This window comes from Chiloscyllium plagiosum, chromosome 37 (assembly GCF_004010195.1).
Source record: "Chiloscyllium plagiosum isolate BGI_BamShark_2017 chromosome 37, ASM401019v2, whole genome shotgun sequence".
NCBI classification, from domain to species: Eukaryota; Metazoa; Chordata; class Chondrichthyes; order Orectolobiformes; family Hemiscylliidae; genus Chiloscyllium; species Chiloscyllium plagiosum.
In genome coordinates, this window is record NC_057746.1 from 29,506,410 (window position 1) to 29,518,111 (window position 11,702).

General features: G+C 46.0%; 1 protein-coding gene across 3 annotated transcripts in view; it reads left to right on the forward strand.

Annotated features, from left to right (window-relative positions):
* Window positions 1-1,488: 1,488 nt before the first annotated feature.
* Window positions 1,489-11,702, forward strand: part of LOC122541438 (zinc-binding protein A33-like) — a 126,436-nt gene continuing 116,222 nt past the window's right edge. Inside the window, exons 1-6 of one of the 3 annotated variants that reach the window (XM_043678213.1) lie at window positions 1,497-2,550; window positions 2,653-2,748; window positions 2,842-3,075; window positions 3,576-3,598; window positions 4,346-4,461; window positions 6,951-7,135. In XM_043678213.1, the coding sequence (XP_043534148.1) occupies window positions 2,140-2,550; window positions 2,653-2,748; window positions 2,842-3,075; window positions 3,576-3,598; window positions 4,346-4,461; window positions 6,951-6,994 (924 nt within the window). In that variant the 5' untranslated portion in view covers window positions 1,497-2,139 and the 3' untranslated portion in view covers window positions 6,995-7,135. Of the gene's footprint in view, window positions 2,551-2,652; window positions 2,749-2,841; window positions 3,076-3,575; window positions 3,599-4,345; window positions 4,462-6,950; window positions 7,136-11,702 lie in introns of those variants that run through there. The other 2 variants (XM_043678212.1, XM_043678214.1) reach the window with 2 other exon arrangements.

Below are 11,702 nucleotides of genomic sequence, written 5' to 3' on the forward strand. Positions count from 1 at the left end.
TTCACACTCACCATGCCAGAATAAGACAAACTTCTGGTAACTTACAGAACGTGGCATTTGTTGCAATTTACCTTCCATTCCCTCACCACCCAGCCCCCATGAGTTCCTCAAATCACACTCGGGAGAAATGATTTGGTATCCCCCTGGAAATACTCCCCTGAGCCCAATCTGAGACCCACTGACTGATTCATCTCCAACACCGTCATGTAGCGCCACCTCCCGCCTGTGGAGCAACATTACAGACAGGAAGGTCCCCGGGTTCCTGCAGCTCACAGCTCACTCTACCCAGTCAGTCCCTCTCTACAATTGAGCTTCTATTTGTTTCTTCTCTCCCCCTCCTTCTTTCCCCCAGACTGAGACCGACCCCATCAGTTTACAGTTGGCAGGAGACAGGGGGAGGGGGTGAAATTATGGGATGGATCTGTCAGTGCCCTTTTATCCCGCAGATTGTCAGCGGGGCGGAGTTTTTCCCGTCGTAATTCCCTCCCGGATGGAAGATGGGAAAGAGCCTCTCAGTGAAAGTGTGGGTGAAAGTGTGGAGATGGGACATGGTGTCCGCATTGTAAAATGACACCTGTCCACCCTCATAGTCCAGGAAAACCCCGATCTTCCCGGGATTCACACTTGAGGAGAGAAGGGTCCATGGTGGGGTGGGGGGAGCGGCTAAGTAACCGCATCCCGGATACGGCCACAGATCCCAGAATCCCATCTCTCAGGAATCAATCTCTCCGGGGAGTCAGGGAGCGGCTGCTCTGTGTCTCCGAGTCTCACACTGGTCCGGTCCTCAGACAGGATGAGCAGGGGATGCGCTGTGTTCGGATCCAGAGTCAGAGAGGCTGGAGCTGGGGGAGAGATCAAATAATAGAGAGGGAGAGAGGGACCATAGAGAGAGAGGGGAGCAGGTAGTGAGGGGTTGAGCGATGGAGGGAGTGGGATGAGTGTGGAGGTGAGATAAGGTGAGTCTGAAAAGGGGGAGTTTGAAGGAGGGGAGGGTCAGGGAAAGAGGAGTGAGTGACAGAGAGTGCAGTGACTGATAAGAGTGGAGGAATGAGGAGGAAGGATAGGTAAGGCGGATGGAGGGAGAGAGAGGAAAGGAGATTGAAAGGTGGTATGAGAGAGAGAGAGGGGTGTGGAGAATGAAGGCGATCCCAGAGGGTGGTGAGGAATGGGAGGGTTGAGCCTAAATAAATCAGTTCACTCGCCTTCCCGGCTCCCACCCAGCGCCTCACTCTCCCCCCTCCCGCTGCTGCTGCTAAATCAATCTGCCTCCCGGTTGGAATACAGACACACTCTAACCTCACACCTTTCAGGCATTGTCTGAGCTGAGATGTCACTTTTTAAAAGTAAAACGAAAAGTTATCTCGGGACTGCGATGTGAATCAAATTCTGGGATTTACATATTAACCGAAACCTGCAACCGATTTAGCTGATTATAGACTTAACAGAAATCTAGGTTTGTTCAGTACATCACAACATTTGTGTGACATTTTCTTCTTTTACCAAAAATTCTGTGACCTGTGATCCTTCCCCACTAGCTCCCTGACGAAGGAGCAGCGAAAACTTGTACTTTCAGATAAACCTGTTGGACTATATCCTGGTGTTGTGTGACTGTTACCTTGGTAATTCTTAGTGTCGTGAAAGACGATACTTAAACGTAAGAGACTTACAGACCGGATCCCCGGAACTGCCTCCGTAACTGTCATCTCATTCTGTCGATACCTAGTACTTTGTGTTTGAGGGTGAGCGGGTGGTAGTCATTCACACAATCCAGCTCAGTGATCTAGGCCTTACACCGGATTGCACCAGAGGGTTTGTAAATGAGCAGTGAGCTCAGTCTGCAGCTCCCCGCCCATCTCCACCCCCGCGCCCTCTCTCTCTCTCTGCCCCTCCCCAAGGGACAGCACTCCGTGGGTCTTCACCCTCCCGACTAGGGTTCAACTCCCCCGCCGCCCATGTTGCGTTTCTTCTTCAATGTATGAATATTTCATTTTGTTTCTGTCAAAATATCGAGAGGATAAAGTTTAAAGTAACAATTGTTTGCAGTGAAATTCAACGGGATATCGATGACCTGAACGTGTTTACCTGCGGAGGAACAGTGAGACTGGGAACAGTTTGAATCCGGAAGTGCTGAGATTGATCATGGCTTCCAGACAGCAGCTCCTGAGACTGACCGAGGAGACAGTTTGTCCCATTTGTCTGGATTTCTTCACCGACCCGGTAATACTGGAATGTGGACACAATTTCTGCCGCTCCTGTATCACCGAGAGTTGGGAAAAGAAGGAGATAAACTCCTGCCCGCAATGTAGAGAGGAATTTCCGGAAAGAAACCTCAGGGTAAATCGGGCCTTAGCGAATCTGGCCGAGGAGGCTCGAAAATTAAAGCTGGATCCGAAAGAGAAGGAAAGTAAACCTCACTGTGAGGAACATCAGGAAGATCTGAAGCTGTTTTGTGACACTGACAGGAAATTGATCTGTCTGATTTGTAGAGATTCGCGGGAACACAGAGAGCACCGCTTCCTGCCGATCAATGAGGCTGTTGAAATCTACAAGGTAAAAGAGAGAATATTTTATAAACTGCGCGTTTCATCACACATTCCTGATCCAACACCTGACCCAACACATCTAATTCTGCAATTTCTCTCCCAATTCTAGAATAAGCTGAAATCTTCCTTAGATTCTCTCACAGAGAAGAAATCGGGGACTCTACAAACGGAACTGACCCAGAAACGGAAGATTTCCGAAGTGAGGGTGAGCTCTCCCTGTGCTGATTCTCTGGGATCTCGGTTAGTTTTGTTCCCTTTATCGCGGGACATTAATGAGGTTTCACATTTCATTTGGTAGGAACAGGCGAGCAGTCTGCAGACCCACATCACATCCGAGTTCACTAAAATGCACCAGATTCTCACTGAGAAAGAACAGCGTTTACTCAGAGATCTCAGGGAAGAAGAGGAGAGGGTTGTAGAAACAATGGAGAGAAACCTTCGAGAGATTCAGGAGAATTTAAATTCTATTGAGGAAAAACTCTCAAAGTTGCAGAAACAGACGGAGCAAAAAGACGAGCTGGTGTTTCTGAAGGTGAGGGATTATTTTCCAGGTTAGGTAATGGAAGTTTCACCCAGTTACAAAAAAAACCTAATGATAATTGTTAAATTAATAAAGCAATTATAAAACAAAATAGAATTAAATTGAATCTCTGACTGATGTTGTCAATGAAGGAACCGCTCCCACACCGTCTCAGAAAGGCAAACCGACAGCCTCCCAGGAATGGGGTGTGATCTTGGTAGTTGCTCAGTTATTATCTCCGTGTTCCCCAAGTTTAATTGTCTCCTGGAACTCCCACTGTAATCCAGTTCCAGTTCCATGTGGAGAGTGTGTGGGTGAATCTGGTTTTTTGGGAGGGAGAGAGTCGCTGTGACTATGAGCGGGACTGATGGGCAGTTCCAGTTTAATCTCCTCAATCTTCCTTCCAAAATGTATCATTTTACAATTCCGTGTTGTGTCTGCTCATTTCAGCAGACTGTCTGTCTCTCCTGAAATCTGTTACTGCCATCCTCACTGTGATTTATTTCTTTCAGGAGGCAACTTGTCGGAAGAGAAGGTAGAACATGCTCTTTACTGAAACTTTGCACAGTTTGCTCAATAACTCAGTCACGGATTATTATGCGTTATCTCTTTTTTTTGTATTTTTCGAATACAAACGTTTTGAGTGCAATACTTTACTGTTTAGAGAGCACGTCCAAAGTCTCGCGCTATTTCAAAGGAGCTTCAGAAAGTGAATAAAATAAACATGACACCCAGATATTAATGCAGATGCAGGATTGAGAGTATCTTAAAGGGGCAAAGAGGAATAGAGATGGAGGGGTTCAGGGAGGGAATCCCAGAGCTGAGGGTCTGGGCAGCTGAAGGTCCAACCTCCAATAGGGGGAGAGACTAAAATCAGAGATGGTCAAGTGGTGAGAAGTAGAGGAGCAGGTTTCTCAGAGGGTTGTGGGACATATGTTGGACATAAGGATTTTAGATGTTTTGGTTTTTCATCTCTGTTCCACAAGCTCTATTTATAATACAGCAAGGGAATGGGGGAAATGTTTATCATCGCCATGGTGTGTGATGTCTCAGTGACTAATCTGTTATCAGGACATAGGCCTTTCTCTGGACCTGGGGGTTTCAAAACCTTGTCCTTGCATTATAAGTGATCCAACAAGAACTTGATAAAGATAAGACAAACATTTCACTTTCTAGCCCTTTCACTCAAATATGAACAATGCTGAAAGTTTGAATATTTAAATAACGTCATACATGTTCTAACAAAGCAGCATTTCTAATATCATCTGTTTAATGTTTACAGGATTGATGATGAGGAGAAGACATTCTTAGCTGCTGACGGCTCTCTGTCTCTCGCACAATTCACCGGCCCTCTACAGTACACAGTCTGGAGAGAAATGATACACACCATTCACCCAGGTAAACATGTGTATTCATTTTCCTGACGATAGATCCAGTTGTGCAGGGTCTCCAAGGCTCCAGTTTCCATCTTCAGATCGATAGTTACAGAGTCATAGAGATGTACAGTCTGGAAACAGACCCTTCGGTCCAACTCATCGATGCCAACCAGTTATTCTAATCAAGTCCCATTTGCCAGCACTTGACCCATATCCCTCTTAACCCTTCCTGTTCACATATCTATCCAGAAGTCTTTTAAATGCTGTAATTCTACCAGCATCTACCACTTCAACTGGCAGCTCATTCCATATACTTATGATCCTCTGCATCAAAAAGTTACCCATTAGGTCCCTTTTATATCTTTCTCCTCTCACCCTAAACCTATGCCCTCTAGTTCTGGTCTCCCCCACCCCAGGAGAAAGACCTTGTCTATTTCTCCTATCCATGTACCTCATGATTTTCAACCTGTATAAGGTCACCCCTCAGCCTCCATTGCTCCAGGGAAAACAGCCCCAACCTATTCAGCCTCTACGTATAGTTCAACCCCCACACACCCCAACCCTGACAATATCCTTGTGAATCTTTTCTGATCCGCCTCACATTTCACAATATCCTTTTGATAGGAAGGAGACCAAAAGTGCACACAATATTCCAAATGTGGCCTAATCAATGTACTGTGCAGCTGCAACATGACCTCCCAACTCCTAAACTCAATACTTAGACCAATAAAGGAAAGCATACCAAATGCCTTCTTCACTACCCTGGAAATTTTGGAATTGGCGTCAAGTGACAGACGAATGGTGGGTGTAACTGAGCAGGGACTTGAGCAGGGCATACAAGACTGAGTCATGGTTGGAAGTGATGAGTTCTGTGGGGCAGGAGCAGGCAGAAAGAATGGGTCTACCTGGGCAATCCTGTTTGTGTACTTTGGGAAGGATGTCGAAGCGAGTTGTGTGGGGTCGGGGGATTATCAGCTGGGAGGCAGTGGTTTTGTGGGCGGATCACCAAATGAAATTAGGTTGATGACTGTGGGTGATACAATGGCCTGATGTTCCATCATGGGGTCACAGGCTAGGGCTGATAGGAGGAGGTATCTGAGTGGTAACTCAGCTTCTGCAATATAGAGGCCAGTCTGTCGATTACTACAGCACCACCCTGATTAGCAAGTTTAATAACAAAGTCAGGGTTGGCTATGAGAGCACAGAGCACACTGCTGCCTCCCTCTCTCACCTGTAATTGGAAAAATGTATTGATTTTGTTTCCAACTTACACACCGCTCTCACCTTCACCTGGTCTATCTCTGTCTCCTCCCTTCTCTTCCTTGACACCTCTGTTTCTATTTCTGGGGATACGCTGGCCACCAATATCCACAATGAACACACCAACGCCAACAGTTCCCTGTGCTGTACATCCTCGTACCCAGCTTCCTGTAAAGACTCCATTCCATTCTTCTAGTTAATCTGTCTCCATCGCATTTGTTCCGATGATGCCAACTTTGACAAAGGAGCCTCTAAAATGTCCACCTTCTTTCGCAAGTGAGGATTCCCCAGCACTGTTGGCAACAGGGTCCTCAGCCGGTTCCGACCCACCTCCCACACTTTAGCCTTCACCCCCTCTCGTCCCTCCCGCAACAGTGATAGGGTGCCCCTTGTGGGAACGTCAGTCCCACCAGCATCCACAACCAGAAGATAATCTGCTGTCGTTTCCCCCACCTCCAGCAAGATGTCACCACAAGATACCACATACCTCCCCTCCCTTGTCCACTCTTCTGTTAGGGACACCCTACCCACTCTCAGCTTCACAGCACCTTCCCCTGCAACTGCTGAAGGTGTAACATCTGTCCGTTTACTTCCTCAGTATCCAAGCGCCCAAACATACCTTGCATCTACCTGCACTTCTCACAATCTAGCTGACTGTATTTGCTGTTCACAATATGGGGCCTCCTCTACACTGGGGCTATGAAGGGTAGACAGTGTGACCAAATTACAGAACACTAGCATTATGTTTGCCAAAAATAGACTGTGAACTTCTAGTTGCCTTTTAACACACTGCCCATTCCCTGGCTGACATCTCTGTCTGAGGCTTGCTGCAATGCTCCAGTGAAGCTTAGTGCAAGCTGGCAGAACAGAACCTAATTTTCCACCAGGGAACCCTGTAGCCTTCCAGACTCAATAGCAAATTAAATAACTTTGGGGTCTGAGCCCTCCCATGACCTTACCCAACCCATACAACCAGGCCTTGTTGTCACAGAGTCTGCTATTACACATCACATATTGTCGCCACTAAGTCTCCATCATCACCTTTTCAACCCCTAGCCAGATCATTGTCTACACCTTTGTCTGTCTAACTGCTGTTCTCTCTCTTTGGGGTCTATCTCCACTATCATTTACTCTTTACCACTTCCCACACCCAAACCAAACTTCTGTGCAAAAACCAACATTTTCCTTGTGACCATTAGTTCTAAGGAAGGTCATTCCATCCGAAATGTTAACTCTGATTTTTCTCCACAGATGTTGCCAGACCTGCTGAGCCTGATAAATATCCATCGGTTTAACATAGTCAAGCATTAAACAAGGCAGAGATATTTATAATCTTCCATAAGGGGATGGTGAAAAGCCAGCTTGCAGATAGTGAGGCTGATAGAATCACAGAAGCCCTCCAGTGCGGAAGCAGGCCATTCAGCCCATCAGGTCCACACCACATCTCTGAGCAGTATATCTCTGTAAGTCCACATTTCTCATGGCTAATCCACCTAGCATGCACTCCCCTGGACACAATGGACAAAAGCTGCACATCTTTGGACTGCGGGAGGAATCCCATGCATACACAGGAGAAAGTGCAAACTTCACGCAATCGCCTGAGGCTGGAATTGAACCCAGCTCCCTGGTGCTGTGAGGCAACAGTGCTAACCATTGAGCCACTGTTCCAATATTTAGAGTAATCAAATTGATCAAACAGTGAACCCAATGGCTGCTCCATGAATTTGATCAGAAGGCCAATTCAATTTGAAGGTTCTAATTCAGTGCAATGTTCTTGGTCAGTTTTCCAAGGATTCGGAATGTGAGAAGGTTCTGGGTGGTCCTGCAAGAGGAAACCCATGTGGTGCGTGTATGGAATTAGCTGCCAGAGGAAGTGGTGGAGGCTTGTACAAATACAACATTTAAAGGCATCTACATGAGTATATGAATATGAACGGTTTAGAGGGTTATGGGTCAAGGGCTGACAAATAAGACTCAATTAGTTTAGGATATCCAGTCGGCATGGACGAGTTGGACCGAAGGCTGTTTATGTGTTGTACATCTCTCTGAATCTACAACTCTAATGAAAGAAGCATGACTTTCTCTTGGGAAATAGGGCAGGGCTAATTGTCTGATCTGTCAGGAGTGGGGGTACTTTTGGGCAAGTGATAATAATTCCATTATTTTGAAATTGGTTATGGAAAATGTCAGACCGAACCTAAAATTTATAGTTCTAAATTGTAGTAAGGATTTTGAAATTTGATGGTATTAGGCATTGATTGGGACAAACTGATCACAGGTAGAGGGATGGTTGGAACGTGGGAAACATTCTAAAATGAGATAATGGGAGCTCAGAGACAGTATGTTCCAATTAGTGTAGTGAGAAGGGCAAACTTGGTAGGATGAGAGAAACTAAGGCTCTGGTCAAGAAACATAAGGAGGCATTTGCCCAGTATTGACAGCTGGAATGGAGTGAAATCAGGAGGGCAAAAATAGAGCTTGAGATAGCTTTGGTGTATTGGGTTAAGGAGAATCCAAAGAGATTCCACCACATACAAGAAGAGCAAAATAATAACTAGGGAGGGAACAGGGCCCCTTGCAGATCAAAGAGAATGTCGATGTGTGGAACTATGTGAGATAGGTGAGATGCGAATGAATATTTCACATCAGTGATTTATTGTGGAGAAGGACATTGAATTTGGGGAAATAAATAGGGATGTCTTTAAGAGTCCATATTATAATCATGGATGTGTTGCAGGTGTTGAAATACATGGTAAGGTTCTAGGGTGTGCTGCTGAACAAATAGACCTTGGAGTGCAGGCTCATAGCTCCTTGAATGTGGAGTCGCAGGTAGATAGGATCGTGGAGAAGGCGTTTGGCATTGTTTCCTTTATTGGTCAGAGTATTGAGTACCGGAGTTGGGAGGTCACGTTGCGGCTGTACAGGATATTGGTTAGGCCACTTCTGGAATATTGCTTGCAATCATGAGGGGCATGGATAGGATAAATAGACAAAGTCTCTTCCCTGGGGTGGGGGAGTCCAGAACTAGAGGGCATAGGTTTAGGGTGAGAGGGGAAAGATATAAAAGAGACCTAAGGGGCAACGTTTTCATGCAGAGAGTGATATGTGTATGCAATGAGCTGTCAGAGGAAGTGGTGGAGGCTAGTACAATTGCAACATTTAAAAGGCATCTGGGTTAGAGGGATATGGGCTAGGTGCTGGCAGGTGGGACTATATTGGGTTGGGATATCTGGTTGGCATGGACGGGTTGGACTGAAGGATCTGTTTCTGTGCTGAACATCTCTATGACTCAATGACGCTATAAGGGCAGATAAGTGCCGTAACCTGATCAGGTTTATATATTCGTAGAGTCAGAGAGATATACAACATGGAAACAGATTCTGCGGTCCAACTTGTCCACACTGTTCAGATATCCCACCCTAATTTAGTCTCATTTGGCAGCAGTTGGCCCATATCCCTCTAAACCCTTCCTATTCATATACCCATCCAGATGCCTTTTAAATGTTGCAATTGTACCAGCCTCCACCACTTCCTCTGGCAGCTCATTCCATACACGCACCACCCTCTGTGTGAAAAAATTGCCCCTTAGGTCCCTTTTATATCTTTGAACTTTGTGGGAAGTTAGGGAAGAGATTTCTGAGCCCATTGCTGAGATATTTGTATCATCAATAGCCAAGGGTGAGATGAGCAAGACTGGAGGATTCTTAATGTTGTGCCATTATTTAAGAAACCCTGTAAGGAAAAGCCAGGTGATTGATGAGCCTGACGTCATTGGTGGGTAAGTTGGTGTGGGGGATTCTGAGAGCCAGTTATCATCATTCGGAAAGGCAATGATAGTCTTCATGGCTTTGTGCATGGGAAACCTTGACTCATTGACATGATTGAGATTTTTGAAGAGGTTACAAAGAAGATTGTCCTCATGCCCTGTCTCTTCCCTCACTCTCATTCTCCCTTCCCCGTCCATCACACAATGCCCATTCCTGTCAGTTCCCATTACTGTCACTCTCACCCTCAGCTTTATGCTCTGTTGTACCTCACTCTCCCTTCTACCCCACACTCCAATCTTATCTCTCCCCTCCAACTGGCTCTGCTACTCCTTTGATGTTCCCTCTATATCACTTCCCAGCTCTACCTCTCCATTACTCCAAATCTCACTCGTTAAAAGTCTCATATTGTCCCCTCCCACTCTACCTCACCCTCTCTCCTCATATTTATTTTCACATTCCCTTGTCCGTCCATCTCCTCTGGATATCAAGAATACAAGGCAATTCACATAAACACAATTAATCATAAAATAGAATAAAGAAATGTAGATGCTGGAAATCTGAAACCAAACCAGAATCAACTGGAAAAGCCCTGTAGTTCTGGCAGTAACTATGGAGAGAAAGCAGAGTTAATGTATCTTGTCCAGTGACCCTCCTACAAAATTAGATAGTAGCTGGAAAAAAGTGGTATATATGCTGAAGACAGGGTGTCTAGGTGGGGGTATAGGGGTAGAGTTTGTCAAGAAAAACAAAATTGGTGGACACAGAGCCCAGAAGGAGAGAAAGATAGTTAGGCAGATAAAGGGAAAGATAATGGTGAATCAGGGAGACAGAAAAGCTGATAGTGGGGTATGGAAGGAGGTGAAATAAGGCTGGCTGTACTGAAAGTAGCTCATGTCATGACAGGGCTTGGAGTGTCCACGTGGGTAAAGGGCATGGAACAAGGTGTTCAGGCCCTAACATTATTGAACTCAACATTGAGTCCTGAAGGCTGCAGTGTCCCCAAGTGGGAAATGAGATACTGTTCTTCCAACTCAAGGCTCAGCACAAACTGGGAGAACAGAATCTCATTTTCCACTCCATTGAGGCCACACAGGTAGAACTTTATAAAACTTGGGAATTACATTGTTGGGAGTGTACTGTAGACCCACCATGGTCAGAGACAAATTAAACGCTGATGTGTAGCAAATCTCAGAGAAGTGCAAAAACAAAATGTTAATAATATCAGGGGAATTCAGCTTCCCCAGGATGAACTGGGACAGACAGATTGTGAAGGGCTTGGACAGGACAGAATTCTTAGAATGTCTCCATGTGATCATTTTAAGGCAGTGTGTAGAAAATCCAACAGGAGACAGGGCAGGGTTGGAACAGCTGAGATTCACCAAGATGTTGCCTAGCCTGGAGCCTTTCACCTCTGAAGACAGACTCGCTTGGCTGGGAATGTTTTCATTGAAGCAGAGAAGACTGAGGGGAGAACCTGATGAAGGTGTAGAAAGTTATGGGGATTACAGATTGGGGAGACAGAAGGGTAGTTTTCTCCTCAATGGAATGGGCACTAACAGGTGCATAGATTGAAGAAAAGAGTAGGAGGTTTCTCGGAGAATTAGGGATAATGTTTTTCTACCCTACAAATCCTCATCCACAATCCAGAAGTTGTCCTACTTCCTCACCCTTGCCTACTTGCCTCTTTCTCATCTACGCTCTCTCTCTTCAACCTCACTCTCTCCCTCCAGCAAAGCAACCCCTTTTGACAATGCACCACCTCTCTTACACTTCTCCTTCATTTACCTTCCTCACCCTTGCCTACTTGCCTCTTTCTCATCTACGCTCTCTCTCTTCAACCTCACTCTCTCCCTCCAGCAAAGCAACCCCTTTTGACAATGCACCACCTCTCTTACACTTCTCCTTCATTTACCTGTCTTCCTCACACTCTCCTCTCCCACATCACACTACTCACCCCTCCTGTCTCCCTCCATGCTCCAACTTCAACGTCACCACCCTCTCCATCCTCACACTTTACACTCATCCTAAGCCAATATCAAACACATCACTCCCTGGTCCTTTTACCCTCGTATCCACTTTTCATCACTCTCCCCCTTCACTCACACTTACCCTGCATTTTCTCTTCCAACCCATTCTCCTATCACTCCCCCACCTCACTCCAATTCCCTGACACTCACATCCCGTGACTTTTCCCTCCCCTCACTCACTCCACACCCTCAGCCTTCCCCTACACAAG